The 15,223-nt window shown below is 45.4% G+C and overlaps 1 protein-coding gene across 3 annotated transcripts in view; it reads right to left on the bottom strand.

Annotated features, from left to right (window-relative positions):
* The window catches only part of FAM234B (family with sequence similarity 234 member B), a 95,821-nt gene extending 80,883 nt beyond the window's left edge, over nucleotides 1-14,938 (bottom strand). For all 3 annotated transcript variants that reach the window (XM_029590283.1, XM_029590285.1, XM_029590284.1), the window contains exon 1: nucleotides 14,863-14,938. In XM_029590283.1, coding sequence (XP_029446143.1) covers nucleotides 14,863-14,923 — 61 coding nt within the window. In that variant the 5' untranslated portion in view covers nucleotides 14,924-14,938. The remainder of the gene's footprint in view (nucleotides 1-14,862) is intronic.
* Nucleotides 14,939-15,223: the final 285 nt, after the last annotated feature.

Here is a 15,223-nt window from a genome sequence, read left to right as displayed (position 1 = left end):
ACATACCACTCCCCAACCACTGAGGCTGGCATCTGTAGTCACATAGACCCAGTCTGGAACTTCTAGATCCACTCCTTTTTCCAAACTGAAATGAGATAGCTACCATGAGAGATCGGATCTGGATCCCCCCCCTGGAGTGGCAACGGTGGCTGAAACTCCTCAGACAAGGGATTCCAATGGGACACAAGAACCTTCTGGAGAGTTCGCATGTAAGCAAAGGTCCATGGCACCAAATCCAGGGTAGATACCATGGAACCCTGCACTTGTAAATAATCACAGACTTTGGGAACCAAAAGATCCAGCAGTCGAACTACTTGCAACTGCAACTTGACCACCCTCTCTCTAGGGTAAGAAACACCTTGCCTAACTGGGTGTCGAATCGCGCCCCCAGATATTCTAATGATTGAAACAGTTCCAAGTGGCTCTTTGCTAGGTTTATCACCCAGCCCAGGGACCTCAGATGCTCCATAACTTGAATGGAACAGAGACACTCCTTCTCTGACTTCGCTCAAATGAGCCAATTGTCCAGCACCAATATCCCTTCCCTTCTGAGGGCCGCTGCCACACCACCATCACCACCTTTGTGAATGTTCATGGTGCTGTCACCAGCCCGAAGGGAAGCACTCAAAACTGAAAATATTCTCCTAGCATCGTGAAATGCAGAAATTTTTGATGGTCTGCTCAGAAGGAAATGTGCAGACATGCTTCCGTTATTTACAAGGACGCAAGAAACTCCATACAAAAGCGCAGCACCCACAAGGACACACTGACCTTTGGCAGATCTAGAATGGGCCGAAAGGAACTCTCCTTCTTGGGAACCACAAAGTAAACCAAATATCTTCCTCAACCTTATTCTCCCCAAGGAACCAGGACGATGGATTCCAAGCGTTGCAGCCTTAGCAACATGTCACCTGCTTGACAGGTGAAGCACAACAGGATACATAGGCTTCCTTGCTGGGGCACAAAAATCGTAAGACGAGGCCGTCCCTTATCACTTCCAGAACCCACTGATCAGAAGTGATTCTGGGCCATTCCTTGTAAAAACGGGACAACCTTCCTCCAACAGCTTCCAGAGAGGAGTGGACCAGCCTGCCTTCATTGGACGGACTTAGCAACTCTGGAACCCTGTCCGGAGCTATCTCTGGCCGGTCTATATGTCCCTCAAAAGGACTGCTGCCTTCTTGAACCCTGCTTCTGTGTGGATCCGGAACAACTCCTGTTGGATTGAAATCTCCACATTTCCCGAAAGCGAGTGTGCGGCAGAAAGGTCTTCTTGCTCACTTTCTTATCTTCAGGCAATTTGTTCCCTTTAGAATCCGCCAAATGTTCATCGGATTCTCCAGATTCTCCCCAAACAGCAGCTTTCCTTTGAAGGGGAGATTACAAAGCTGCGCTTTTGACCACACATCCGCTGACCAATTACATAACCACAGGAGTCTGAGTGGCTACAGTGGACACCATATTCCTGGCTAACATCTGAACCATATCACACAGAGCATCCGCCACATAGGCCACCCCTGCCTCTAACCAAGCCTCCTGCCTGGAATCAGCAGAAGTCCCCGTTGTCTTCTCCTGCGCCTCTGCACCCAGCACAAATAAGCTCTCTGCATTAGGCTAACACAAACCACAGCTTTAAGGCTCAGAGCTGAGACCTCAAACAGCCTCTTTAACAAGATCACTAACAAGATCCTTGACACTTTTTACAGCTGCCAATGCTGCCATGGGAATGGCCATCTTCTTGGTCACAGCAGGCACCGCCACATCCACCTTAGGAAGCTTCCAAACCTCCAAAATGTCCTCCAGCAAATGATACAACCTGATCATAGCCTGGCCACCTTCAGACCTTCCTCAGGAAAATCCTATTCCTGGTCAATCAGCTTCTTCACCTTCTTCGGCAAAGGGAAAGCCTTTGGCTGTCCACGCAGCCCGTCCAATACCAGGTTCACACCCTCGTTGTTCAAATCCTCCTGCGTGACCTCGATGCCCAGTTCTTCCAGCACCTGGGGGATAAGAGGCTGCAACTCCTCCTTATGGAACAAATCTCACTACCCTAGGGTCGTCCCCTTCCGTGAGAGAAATGTCCTCTGCATCAGGGTCACTGCCCACCGGGGCAGCAGCAGGATCAGCACCCAGATCATTTCACGAACCCTCCTGAGGAGCGTCTCCCTCCAAATCATCCAAAGAGTTCTCCTCCACTCCCAAGTGTCCCAGACCTGGGGGGGGCGCCTCAGCTCAAGGCTTCTGGGTGTCTGACTGCTTACCCACAGCTTCCTTCTTAGCAAGATAGGCCTCATGTAGCAAAAACACAAAATCTGTGGAAAACCCATCAGACCCACTGTCTTCCTTATCCACCAGGTCCTCTCCTGGCTCCCCTGTCTCTTCTCTATCCTCTCCAGACCCATGTTGTACTGGAGAAAAGGGGAGAGAGGAGTCTTTGAACTCCCTATCCGTTACAGGCCTCCTGCCACGTGGAGGCAAAATGGCTGCCATCTCCTTCAACTCCTCTGGGGCCTCCTGAATGGGGCCCTGCAGACCGCATGTAGCGTCCACCTGCTGAGCCCTCTTCCAAGGTCCCTTCACCTCCAGAGGCACAGCCGACATTGAAGTGAAATCGTCTCATACCACAGGCCCAACAAACTTTCCTGCGCTCCACGGGAGGCACCATGAATCGCGTCACGGCCCATAGCCAAAAATAACCCAGAGCAGGCTGTCCCAGCCTGGGTACTGAAGTCGAGCTGCGCGCACTTCCCTTTGCACCCCCAACCGCCAAGAGAAGTCCTTCACTACACTTTTTCTTTTTTTTTTTAAAGGCACAGCCAGAGCAACCCAGATTTAAAAAAACAAAGGGAACATATACTTTTCTGTTTCTGGGTGCGCCCAGCTGGTCCAATCAACAGGGCAGATAAGAAGGCCTCAGGGGGAACAAGGAAACCAGGACCCCTGGCTTTCCTTTCCCCTGGAAATCAAGGGTCAAGTCTGGCTAGGGATTACCAAACCCTCTGTTCACCCTGTTCAACCAGAAGGATGGCCCACGAAGGAACCTAACTCCTCTGAGAGCACTAGTCTTCACTTCTTCTATTTCTTTTTAAACTAAGTTCAGACTGCAGGTTTTCACCTCTACCATCTGCAGGAAACAAAGAAATTCTGAGGCTCAGTTAAGTAACAGTGCCTGAAAGATTTTTATTCTCTGCCTCCATCTGCTGGTAGGGATGCAAAACTCACTTGTCTGGACTGATCTGGAGTATGAACAGGAACATATATTTCCTGTGATGGGGGAATAATTTCTATGTGGGTGTAAGCATCCTTGAGATTTAGAGAGCACAGCCAGTCCCCTTTTTGAAGAGGGATTAAGGTGCTCAGGGAAATCATCTTGAACTTTCCTCTTTTTAGAAATGTATTTAAGGCCTTTAGATCTAGGATGGGACAGAGTCCTCCTGTTTTCTTTGGAATCTAGAAATACTTGTAAGAAAATCCCTAACTCTCTTCCCTGGTGGAATGAGTTCAACTGCCTTGGTTTCTGAGAGAGAGAAGAGCTCCTTTTGAAGCAGTTCTGATGCAGTGACTGACTCCAACAGAGGTCCGGAGACCGATTTGGTTGGAGACCCAATACATTTAATTTTTACCCTCTTCTTAAGATGCCGAGGACCCACATGTCCGAAGTTACGGTGGCCCAATAGTTTATATAAAAACTCAGTTTGCCTCCAATCGGAAGACTCTCTGGCATGAGTACAGAAATACAAGCTACTGTGCTTGCTGTGGCTCAGATGCTTGCTGCTGCCTTGGATAGGCACGTGGGTCCAGTTATGTCTGGGACCAAAGAAGCAGAGGGGTAGCATTTCCTCAAGTGGAAATAGTGCCTCATCTAACCCATCCTCGGATACCTCCAGGAAGAGGAGGAAGAGAGCTGGTATGGAGTGGCAGTGGAGAGCTACTGCAGCACTGAATAGTGCTCACAAATCTGTGCCACCGCTGTTTTTACCTATCTCTAAAAAGAGATTCTCTCCAGCATATAGCATGTCTGCGAGTCTTTTCTGGACCTCTGAGGCCCACAGCCAAGTAAGTCTGTGGGTGCCAATTCCCACGTCAGAAACTCTCGATGCCGTTTCAAAATTATTAAAGGTCAAGCAGACCATGTGTTTTCCGCAATCCATTCCCTTATCCATGAGTAACTGGAGAGCATCTTGCTGCATTTGCAGAAGCTGCTCGGCTACCCTCTGCATCTGTTTCAGTAGGACCTGCATGTACTGGCCCATAAAGAGCTGGGAGGAGGCTATGAGGGCATTTAGCATAGCTCCCTGAAACACTTTCCTCCCTAGGCTGTCAAAGGTCAGAGCCTCCTTTCCTGGGGGGACTGAGAAAGGAGTCCTCTGCCTCTTGAGACCAGATTCAACTATCACAGATTGATTCAGAAACTGCCTCTTTTGAAATTGTAGCCTTCTAGATGAGATAAATCACATCTGCCTTCCTGTTGATGGGAGCCACAGAGAAGGGGTTCTCTCACACCCTCATATATACATCCTAAAGGATTTCGTGAACTGGGATTGCCATGACCTTCTTAAGGGACTCCACAAACTGGAGGATGTCCAGCATCTTGGTTCTTATTTCATCCTCCATCAGCAACGTAAACAGAATGGCCTCCGCCATTCTCCAGACAAATCCAGTGATGGAAAGCTCTGCAGGAGGAGACTTCCTTCTCTCTGGAAGAGGAGAGGGGTTGACTCCTTCCCTTCAGGGGCACTGTCTGTTCTTTAGTCATACCTCCATGAGAACTCTGACACAGACCCTAACTGGTAGGCCGGTAATGAGGATGCTGACAGTGCCCAGTCCAATTCGGAGCCAAATCCTAAGATGGGTTCATTTAGTTGCTTTGGCCTGGATCCCAGCGAGTTCTAGCACCCCCAGGGAAGTTTACTCCCCCAGTGGACTGGAGATCACCAGCAGAGTGGCAGACAATGATCTCAATTCCCCTCTGGGAACCAGCAAAGCTATCAGGCATCTGAAGGGAGTCATGCAGCAGCTAGATTTCAGCCCTCCGTGGTCCTGATGCTCTTGAAGCCACAACACCAAGGTCTACTGGATCTTCTTATACAATTCCTTCTCAAAAATAGCCAGTACCAATATCAATTGGGAGGCAGGAGGGATGGCCATGTCTTCCTGGGAACAGACATCTGTATTGGTGGCAGACACCTGGAACCTTGGAGACTGGCACAGATCCCCAGGCCATTGGCAAGGATAAACTCTCCTCACCATGGGAACGCTTTGGAGGTTCGCAGATGCAGCCACTTCAAGCCTGCTCCTGGCATCGCATACCGATGGAGATCGATGCTAGTGCTTCTGAGACTTCTTCCGATGCCTGGCATCAGAACTCCTTGATGCTGGTGTCCAAGAGGCAGAACTCTTTGCCTTCTGCAATCAGGAAGAACCAGGCGAGGGCCTGTTCCTCAGGAATATATTGATGCTCAACAACATTCTCTACTGGGGCAGCTCTTGGGTCCGTCGGTGTCAGTAAATCTAACTGCCAGTACCCGAACTGCTTTTCCAACATTCCAGTCAACACCATTGTCCCTTTGAGATCATAGTTGCGCACAGGTGATACTGCTGGACATATGATGCCCCCAGGCACAGGATACAACTATCATGATGATCAGTGATAGACACAATCCTAGCACACCAAGAGCATCGCTGGAACCTGCTAGACATGATCAACTGGAAAAGAAGGGAGGCAAAGTGAAACTCAATGGCAGGAAAAGAATCAACACCTGTTGAGCACCATTGGTACACTAGCCCAGCACAGAGACAGACAGATGACTGCAGGGCCCCGCAACAAATAATCCTGCAATCCAAACACACAAAAACAGAGGCCTAGGAGCAAAAGACTGAGGAACCATGACCGGTGGGTTCTGCAAAAAAGAAAAAAAAAAAAAAAGAGGCTGAAGAGGCCCTTTCATGGATTGTTAGCATGCTGGGCATGCTCAGTAAGGCACAAAGTTCTAGAACTTTGACATAAAAGTTCCGGGCTGGGCTCCATCTGATGATGTCATCCCACTTGAATATTGACAGCCTGCTTGTCTTTGGAGAAAACACTGCTTTATGCACACACGTCCCATGTAAAATTACCCCCACAATAGGGAAGCGAGACATAAATGTGCGTATGTTGATTTCTTGCACCCTACAACGGATACATTTCTTCTGATCGCTCCACTATATAATTGCAGGGAGAACGAATTTGGTCATTAAGAGGGCTATTCTTAATACTTCTGCTTAGCTTGGCACCCGTGGGTCCACAAATGAATTTCAAAATTCATCAGCCAGTGCCTTGGCGATTCTGGGCTCTGAATATCTTGCAGGCGCAAAGTACATGGGGTAGAGATAGGGAAAGAACACGCAGGGATTTCAAGATGAAACCCTTGTGCGCGCTTTCAACAGCCCACTCTGCCCTGACCTCCAGCGCCACCCCTTTCCCCAGAGAAGCTTTGGGTCAATTTTCAAAAGGGGGGGGGGGGGAGAAGGTGTTTCCATGGGTAAATGCACCTTTACCCGCAGACATCCCTTTGGAAGTTGCCTCCCCCTCAATAGGCAAGCTCTTTCTCTGTATAGCGCGAATGGTTCCTTGTCTGTTTTTGACAACTCCTTTTACAACAAAAACTTCCCCAAGTGAGGCGCCAAGCTAAAAAAGCACAGGACCTGCAGCTGGTGTGATATTATCACGATTTGCTACACAGAGACAAATAAATGGACAGTCCCCTACTTTCTTGAGCTTACTATCTAAGTAAAGAAGACAGACAGAATGCACAACAACAAAAATAACTAAGAGTCTTTGAGCAAAAACAGCCAGATCTCAGCTCTGGAGAAAGCTGCACATTGCTTTCTTGGCCCAGTGGATTGTTGCAGTAAAGAGGAAGATGAGAAATGATGGTGGCTGAATTGTGGAGGCTCCTTATGAGCAGGAACACCTGAAATCTGTGGAGACTTTTCTTTAACACTGCAAAGCTTTTCTAGTGTTTCTGCGTTGACAGATGGGTAACCGAGAGCAGCAAAAGTAGAGTTTACTCCAAAAAATAATGGATTTGGGGGGGGGGGTAGGGGACAGAAGTGTAATGTCTCAGGGATCAAGCCTAGGTCCAGATCTGTCCTATATTTTCATGGTCAGTAGTTAAAAAAAAAAAAAAAAAAGAGGGTCCTGCGTGGATTTTTCTGTTCTGTGGGTTTTTACATTTCAGAATTTCACAGATTCATTAAAAAACAGTGGGGTTTTCATTAGCGCTATTCTCTCCTGAATATGAATGGACTTCTATGCTGGTAGAAGCTTAATAATTTAGGAGCTACAAGCAGCGTCTAATACTATAAGGAGCATCCTGACATGCTAACTGGCACAAATCCCAAAATATACCCTACCTTTCTAGCCCTTTCACCCCCCAGCAATGTAAAATGAGAGTTGTTTACATCACCACATTTAGAATTATGCATTAATTGTGCCCTGAATGTTATGTGAACAGTATCTCTCCTTCACCCGAGTACAGAGTGAACTTTCTCTCGGTCAGCCTATAGGCAGGAAATCTCAGAGTCCTATCGTTTTGGGCAATATCTTGAGGACTCAAAAACTCTTGGTTTAAACAGGCAGATTTCTAAAACTGATAACCAGAAAAATCAAAGTTGTCTGCACACCCAACTCTGTTTTTTTTTGTGCGCCAGACAGGCACATTTCCCACCCCACAGGGTTCAAGGAAAATTCTAGAAATAGAAGCTGGGCATAAAGGATCTGTCCTAGGTACTGACTCGCCTTTTTTTTTTCTCCTGCCCAGTTTTATGGTTTCTAGTTTCTTGCTCAACTATTATTTCTAAACTAATGAAACAAAACTAAATTTTCCAAAATTCTGAGTTCATTCTCCCAGGAGTAAAACTGGCCTCGACAGCCAACTAGCCACAAACAAAAGACCAAGAATGGAAAAATATTTAGAAAAATTTGTGTGCCATCCAAAAATATTTTTAAGAGTCTGGGAATTAATTTATCATTAAAAAAATTTTTTTGCACTTACCTCTTTTTTTTAGGGGGTCTATCTTTAAGGAATTTCTTGGCACTTGTTTGTTTTTGCTGCTTTTGGCTCCCTGCTCTGTCCTCCCCTCCAGCTACTCTCTCCTTTTCCCTCTTCTTTCAACCTCCAACATCTCAACTTAATTTAAAAATTCATATTCCACGCTTTCCAACAACAAGGCAGACTCCAATCCATAAAATAAATATTAAAAACAATCTGCCAGTATACATCAGAATTACATGTAATGTACATCAAAAACTTTACACATTCAAAATACAAAGATCTATAAACAGTATATTTATAATAAATATAATCCACTACAAAAATTCTGATAACAATAAAAACAATACAGAAACAAAACAAATCCATTTTAACTGTGATCCCATCTCGAAACACACCACCTACGTAGCCACTGGTAAACCCCAAACTGTAATCAGCCTGACAAAAGCTGAAACTGATCCAAGAATCGGTTCTCACTTGCCTTCAGCTCCTGAGGTAGCTGCAAAAACATGGGAACTATTCGTTAAGGTGTCCTCGTCCTGCTTTTGATTAGGAAGAGGAGAGCTGTTTATCCACTGCCAAGCGTCTTCTCGCCATCTGCTGCAGTCTCTGCTCTGGCATGGGCTAACCTGCAGCACCTGCTCTTCTGCCTAGGCTGGCACCATGTGCTGGATTTTAGGTGCCTGTGGTTTTTCCCATCTGTGGTTAAGACTTCATTATTTCTCTCTCCCCTTTTCTTTACTGCCCCCCTCGTTGTCATGCCACTCTTCCCTTTTAAAGAACTGCCGCATCTCTTTTTTGGTCTCTGGTATCTCCACAACAGTAATGCCATACCACTTGCAAAAATCCCTCACATCCAGCCTTTACTATCGGTCACATCAACAGATAACTTTTTTTTTTTTTATCACCAAGCCATTTCTACACAGCATTTCCAAAACTCAAATCACAGGTTTCCCTTAAAAACAGCAGAACTTCAAGTTCCCACACGCATGGGTAAATCCACGCATGGATTATTAGCCTGCTCTTTAAGACATGCAGCAACCCTAGCTGAGAGGTCGGCCTCTCACCAGACACTTTCCAGACGTACATGATTAGTGATGAGAAATGGCCTGGGTTAATAAACACTAAAAGGATTAAGTGAGCTCAGACAAGAAGATGAAAACAAGTTACCAGGAGGTTTCACATCTCTCTCCATCCCTACGTACACAGATTCTGCAAAACAGATGCCTGGTAGAATCTGTCGACCTTTGCATTCCTACATTATTGCTATCGGATCTATGAAGGGAGAACCCCACAGATGAACTAATAGTTGGAAAGTCTCCCGGCTTGAGTTTCCACTCACCAATATCTATTCTGTTTCTGCACAGAAATCCAGCCTGAACAGTCTACGCTCCTGCAACGTGGACCGTGGAAAGATGGAAGAGGGTCTGCTCCACCCAAGGAAACTAAGAGAGAAAATTCCGCTAAATGATAAAGGCTCTTATTGTATGTAAAGAGTGACCATCATACAGCGCCCTTGCAGCTGGAAGCTTATGCTGAGAAAGGCTTTTATGAGCGCTGGGGCTTTATAATCATAGGTCACTTCTTGTGTGCTCATAGAAAAATGTCTATGAGAATAATACCGTATATAAAGTCTATGAGAATAATAATAATATATTATTTTCATAGACTTTTTTCTATGAGCACACAAGTGACCTATGATTATAAAGCCCCAGCGCTCATAAAAGCTTTCTCAGCATAAGCTTCCAGTTGCAAGGGCGCTGTATGATGGTCACTCTTTACATACAATAAGAGCCTTTATCATTTAGCGGAATTTTCTCTATTAGAATTGATTTGTTTTTCCAGCTCTTTTTGGGATAATTAGCATTCCACCCAAGAAAACAGCAGACTTGTCTCCTGAACCATCAAGGGGCTCTGCATGCCCCCTTGCTTATTTACATGCAAAAGCCTACCTACTCTAACAATATACCTGAATCATTTAATTAAACATTTTAAGAAATAATTTGATTTTTTTTTAACATCTTTCTAAAAGATGAGCATTCATTCATCAAATGGATCTCCAAAGGGCATTAGTTCCATAAATATGGGACTATATATTTAAAGGCCTGGTATGTGACCTGGGCAGTACCACCTCTAAGGCCTCTTCAGACAATGGGTAAAGCTTCACCATGACTTTCCCCACCTTCGTAGTGTCCCACTCCTGAAAAACCAGGGCCTTCGTCATACAATGGAAAGGAAAAGCCCGAGCAGGACCGCTAAGCCCCGCCATGATGGGATCTTCACCCTCATGCTCCAACTCTCTACCACGGATTCCTTTATCCCCAGTTGCTTTAGAACCTGAAAAATCATTGTACTCAACTTCTCCTTACGGAAACGACGAACCACTTTAGGGTCATCACCTTTTACTACTGGGATCTCCCCCTTTTCTTCATCTTCAACTCCGGGAAGATCCAGGAATGGGTCACCCCCCCATATCCTCCCAGAACCTTTGGATTTCCCGTCAATGTCTGGATCTGCGACCTGTTTCAGCTTAGTGAAACGAGCCAAGACCTCGTTCTCCAGGCCCCCCCCCCCCCCCAGGGGAGGGCAACTTCTACACTTTAGGAGGCCATTAATTCCCCCTGGATCCTGGTCTCTTCACTATGGCTTCCTTCCTAGCTAGAAAGGCCTTGTGCACAAGAAGCAAAACTCTGTAGAAAAAGGCCTCTTCTGAACCAATTCCCCCTTTCCAGGGAATCCCCAGTCCCATCAGACCTCCCTCCCAGGCCGAATCAGGGGTCTCTGCCACCAGGGGACAAGGGAGAAAGAGAGGCCTACCCCTCCCCCTCCACTCTCTGAGCTTAGTGAAAAGTAGATAAAATGAACACTGCTCCACACTACACCGCAGATCTGTTCTGCCTGCCTCTGCAACCGGCGGTAATGGCTTCTTTCCTGCAGCCTTCTTCCAAGCATTCACGGCACTCCCTGAGCCTAAAGGACCCTTCCTGCCACTGGCATCGGCCCCACACAGACGAGGCGGCGGAGGTTTTGCTGCCTTTGCTACCATTCGTGTTGCAGTGCTGTCCACGCTCCGTGGAAGCCACCATTTCCAGCACTTGTGCTGCTCTTGCCAACCGCTGTACAAGAATCCTCCCCGAGGCTCTGCCCCCCCCAGCAACGTGGTCTCACACGCTCCAGCAGTTATTGACCTTATCAGCCACCCACCGCCTGGTCTGCCTGCCAAATTCCTCTCTCCGAGCAACGGACAATCCTGATTCCTCTGCCTCTCTCTCTCTTTTTTTTTTTTTTTTTTTTTGCGACCCCCAGGAAAAAAACTTTAAGAGCTAGACTTTCACCCAAAACAACATTCCAGCAAAAATAAGGAAAGAAATGTAAAAAAGTACTTTCCTGGAAAACTGATGCTGCCATCAGTCTGGGAGCCAGAGGGGGAGAGGAAGGGGGGCAGGAACAGAGGAAATCATACCACTGGCTATCAAGTTTCCCCCCCAGCATAGGGCAAAAACCACCAAGACCCACCGACCCCCTGCTTGCTCCTACTCTACCAGGGCGATGGTCCCTATCCAGGACCTAACACCCCTGGGAAGCAATTTCTTCCGACTGAAGGATTTCAGTACCTCTGCCGTCTGCTGGAGACAGAGAATACTGAATGACTGCAAATGGTAACATGAACCATGGGTACAGTACAACTTTTCTCCTCTGTCTCCATCTGCTGGTAGGGGAGAAAAACCCATGCGTCTGGGCCGATCTGTGGGACGAAAATAAATTTTCAATTATTGGATGACTGTCTCATAAATAGGCTTGTCTTGAATATAGAGAAAAAAAAATAATAATTTTAAGCAGATTCCCAGTAATTAACGTGCCAACTTTTTTTTTAATTCTCAGGCCACAAAATTTCCATCACGCAAAAGGTCAAAAACTAGGGCATCATTTTGGACCAGCATCTGACAATGCAACCTCAATTTAAGTGTGTTGTCACCTTCTCATTTAATAAACTTGAGAATGCTCCATCACTTGAAACCATTAACTAATTCATGGTGATTTTCGCACTGTTTTGCAATGGTTAATATTTCCAGGGAAGCAGTAGCATAATTTGTTATGCAATACAATTGGTTATACCTAGGCCTACCAGCTAACACTGTTCGTCCATTGCAAATTATTCAAAACTCGGCTGCTCGTCAATTAAAAAGGGACCCGAACGTATTACACTTTATCTCTGCGCCCTACACTGGCTTCCCTTTCAATGGAGAATTGATTATAAAGATGCTATTCTGGTCCACAAGCTGTTTCACAATGTGCAAGCACCTTGAGGCATGCCCTCATTAGCTGAACGCACAAGAGAGCCTTCTCAACAGTTGCCCCAATTGCATGAAATGCTCTTCAAACTGTAACTCAGACAATTGCATGCGTGCCAGTCTTTACAAAGGCCTTAAATATGGCTTGATTCAGAGATGCTTCTGAACTGGCAGAATAGTCTGTGCTCTTCTGTTAGCAGCATTTCTCCTTTAAATGCACTGCACAATAGAAACCATTTAGGTTGTGCCATTGCCCGTAATGCATATTCAGTCACCTGTGCATTATCACTGACTGTACTTAGGCTTTCAATGAATTAACTATTAAGATATGGTATTTGCTCTGGCTGCCTTTCAGTACTGGATTGCTGTATACGCTGCACACAGTATCTTGGATCTGCCTTATCTCTGTATCAGACCAGAAATGCAAAAGGTACTTTCACTTGGCAAGGTTTATCTAAGGGCTCTGCCATTTGAATAAACTTTAAATAAACAGCACTGGCTGGGTTCCTTCTTAAACAGTTAGACTGACAGCTTTGGAATATATTTTGTTCAGATTTTATGTAATACTTTGGCAACATATGTGCTAATTCAAAGCTCTTAATCAAGGTCACAGGTTATCAAAGCTCATTACCAGAAAATATTGAATCATAAAAAGCATTCCAATGAGAGTCAATGAGAGAGGATCGGGGGGGGGGGATAATGGGTGATCAAAAAGTGACAGGCAGTACAATTTATGGCTCATAAATAGACAAGAAACCCTGCAAAACCCCATTTTTTAATATGTGCAGAGAAGGGGTGGGGTTGTGTTCTGGGCTCTTTTGGAAAGGGCAGACTATAAAAGGAGAAAAATCAATAAAACCAGAACACTTGGACTGAAGAAATCCATGGGTCCCTCTGTAAGAGGCAGCAGGCAGAATGCTATCTTTTGCTTACTCTGTTCTCACCTGATGGAAGACTATAATATGCATTGTTGGAAAAGTATTATGTGGCACTAGCCTATCTCTGGAAGATTAGACCTTACTGTCCTGTCTTTAAACAGCAGGAAATTGCCCAGTCTTGTACAGTACACAAAATAACTGCTTACATACATTTGCCTTAAGTGAATTAAAAACTGTTGAGCCTGAATTGGAGTTTAAAAAAATAAAAAAAGACAGACAGGTTTATTGCTCTGAAAGATAAGAAACTATTCGATTTTAAGAAAGGAATCCCTATTTTCAGGGTTATTCAAGAAGTATTTATGGATATTACTAAAATATATTTTTAAAACTTGCTGCCACCTGTTTTCCTCCCAACCTCAGAAAATTATCAGCATTTTTCCTTAGATATCCAATTTCATTACTTTAGGGGGCAGAAGGAAATGTATTCAAAGGACTGATGTGGGTATGAATGGGATTGCCTGTGATGTTCCAATATATATTGTTTTTTCACATTTCTGACCTATTGTATGTCTTCTGTGCTGGTTTAAATAAAGTTTTTCAAAAAATTATTTCATTCCTGAAGTGAAATAAGCATTTTCAAATTTGAGACAGCTGTACTTTTCCAACATTCTCCAAAGGCTGGGCTGTCACGTCTATTGATTCAATTTAGCACAAGACAGGATTTCAAAAGTTAAAATTCCATTCACTACACCATTTTCTTTTCCTGTACATAATGCTCACTACAATGCATCTTTTCCCAACCATGTCCCGAAAGAACACCTAACCAGTTGAGTTTTCAGAGTACCTATCATGAGAGAGACAATTTTGCATATCTTGTATGCATATTTATTATGAATATCTGAGCCTAATTAGTTAGGTGTGTCTTCAGGATTAAGTTGAAAAGGCATGAGCCAAATACACTAACTAAATAAATTAATTGGCCACGTAGGTAAAGGCAAGCGAACCCAAAATGCACCATGATCCGATTTAACAATGAGTTTAACATTTCTTGTTCATTGTTGGAAATGTTTCAATAGGCCTTTGATGTGTGAACTCTTTACAGCTGTTTCCGTTTTGATACGTTTTTGATTTGGGTTTCTACATTTTATTTTTAATGGGTCAAGGTTTACATTTTATGCTACTTTCTGATAATGTACCTTGCCTTGAGCATTTGTAGTGCAAAAGCGAGTTATAAATTGCTAATAAATAAATACATTAAAATGTCGCCAGAAACCCCAAACACGCCTGCTTCCATCAGGTCTCTATTGGTCTGAGCATAACGCCCACTTGAAAGAAAGAAAGAAAAAGACACTGCCTTTCATCACCACATTGTGTACATAACGGTGTATCTGCACACCCTGATCCAAATACTAACACCAGTTACCCTCCTCTCCCCAGGCCGGAATTATCTGTCCGCTAGATGCCCTCTCCTCAGGTCTGCAGCAGCGACTACACCACCCTGGAGCGTGACGTCACCCCAGGTTCGCTCCCAGTGGGGGGGAAGAGGCGGAGGGACACTCTCTTCCCCGTTCTTTCCCACCAGTGCAACGGCCCGCGCATTAAAACCGGTCGCTCGCGGTCCGTCCCTAATCCCCCCTACCCTCTTGGCACCGCTCTCACCTGGCAGCTTCAGCGCTCGAGAGAGCACCGTCGCCATGCTGGAAAGCGACGGGAAGCGCATGCGCGGCCTCAGAGCACGCTGGGAGGTGTAGTTTATGGCTGGGGTAAGTAGACATAGGCTAAAAAGGAAGATTGTGGAAGCAGGCGGTCTCGTCTTCTTTTTAGTGTGTTTATTCACCATCTTCGTTACCGATGTGGGACGCTGTTCCCAACGAGCCTGGGTCTAGAGTAGAACAAAGGCATATCAAAGCATGTCTTCTTCTTGGGTTTATATCATGTACGTTCCCCCCCCCGTTTCCTCTGCTGTGAAAGAATTGCATGTCCTGCCGTCCTTGTTTGCAGTGTTACTAGATTTTAAGCA

This window comes from Rhinatrema bivittatum, chromosome 2 (assembly GCF_901001135.1).
Source record: "Rhinatrema bivittatum chromosome 2, aRhiBiv1.1, whole genome shotgun sequence".
NCBI classification, from domain to species: Eukaryota; Metazoa; Chordata; class Amphibia; order Gymnophiona; family Rhinatrematidae; genus Rhinatrema; species Rhinatrema bivittatum.
The sequence above is the reverse complement of the archived record's forward strand: the minus strand, read 5'-3'. Positions and strand labels throughout refer to the sequence as shown.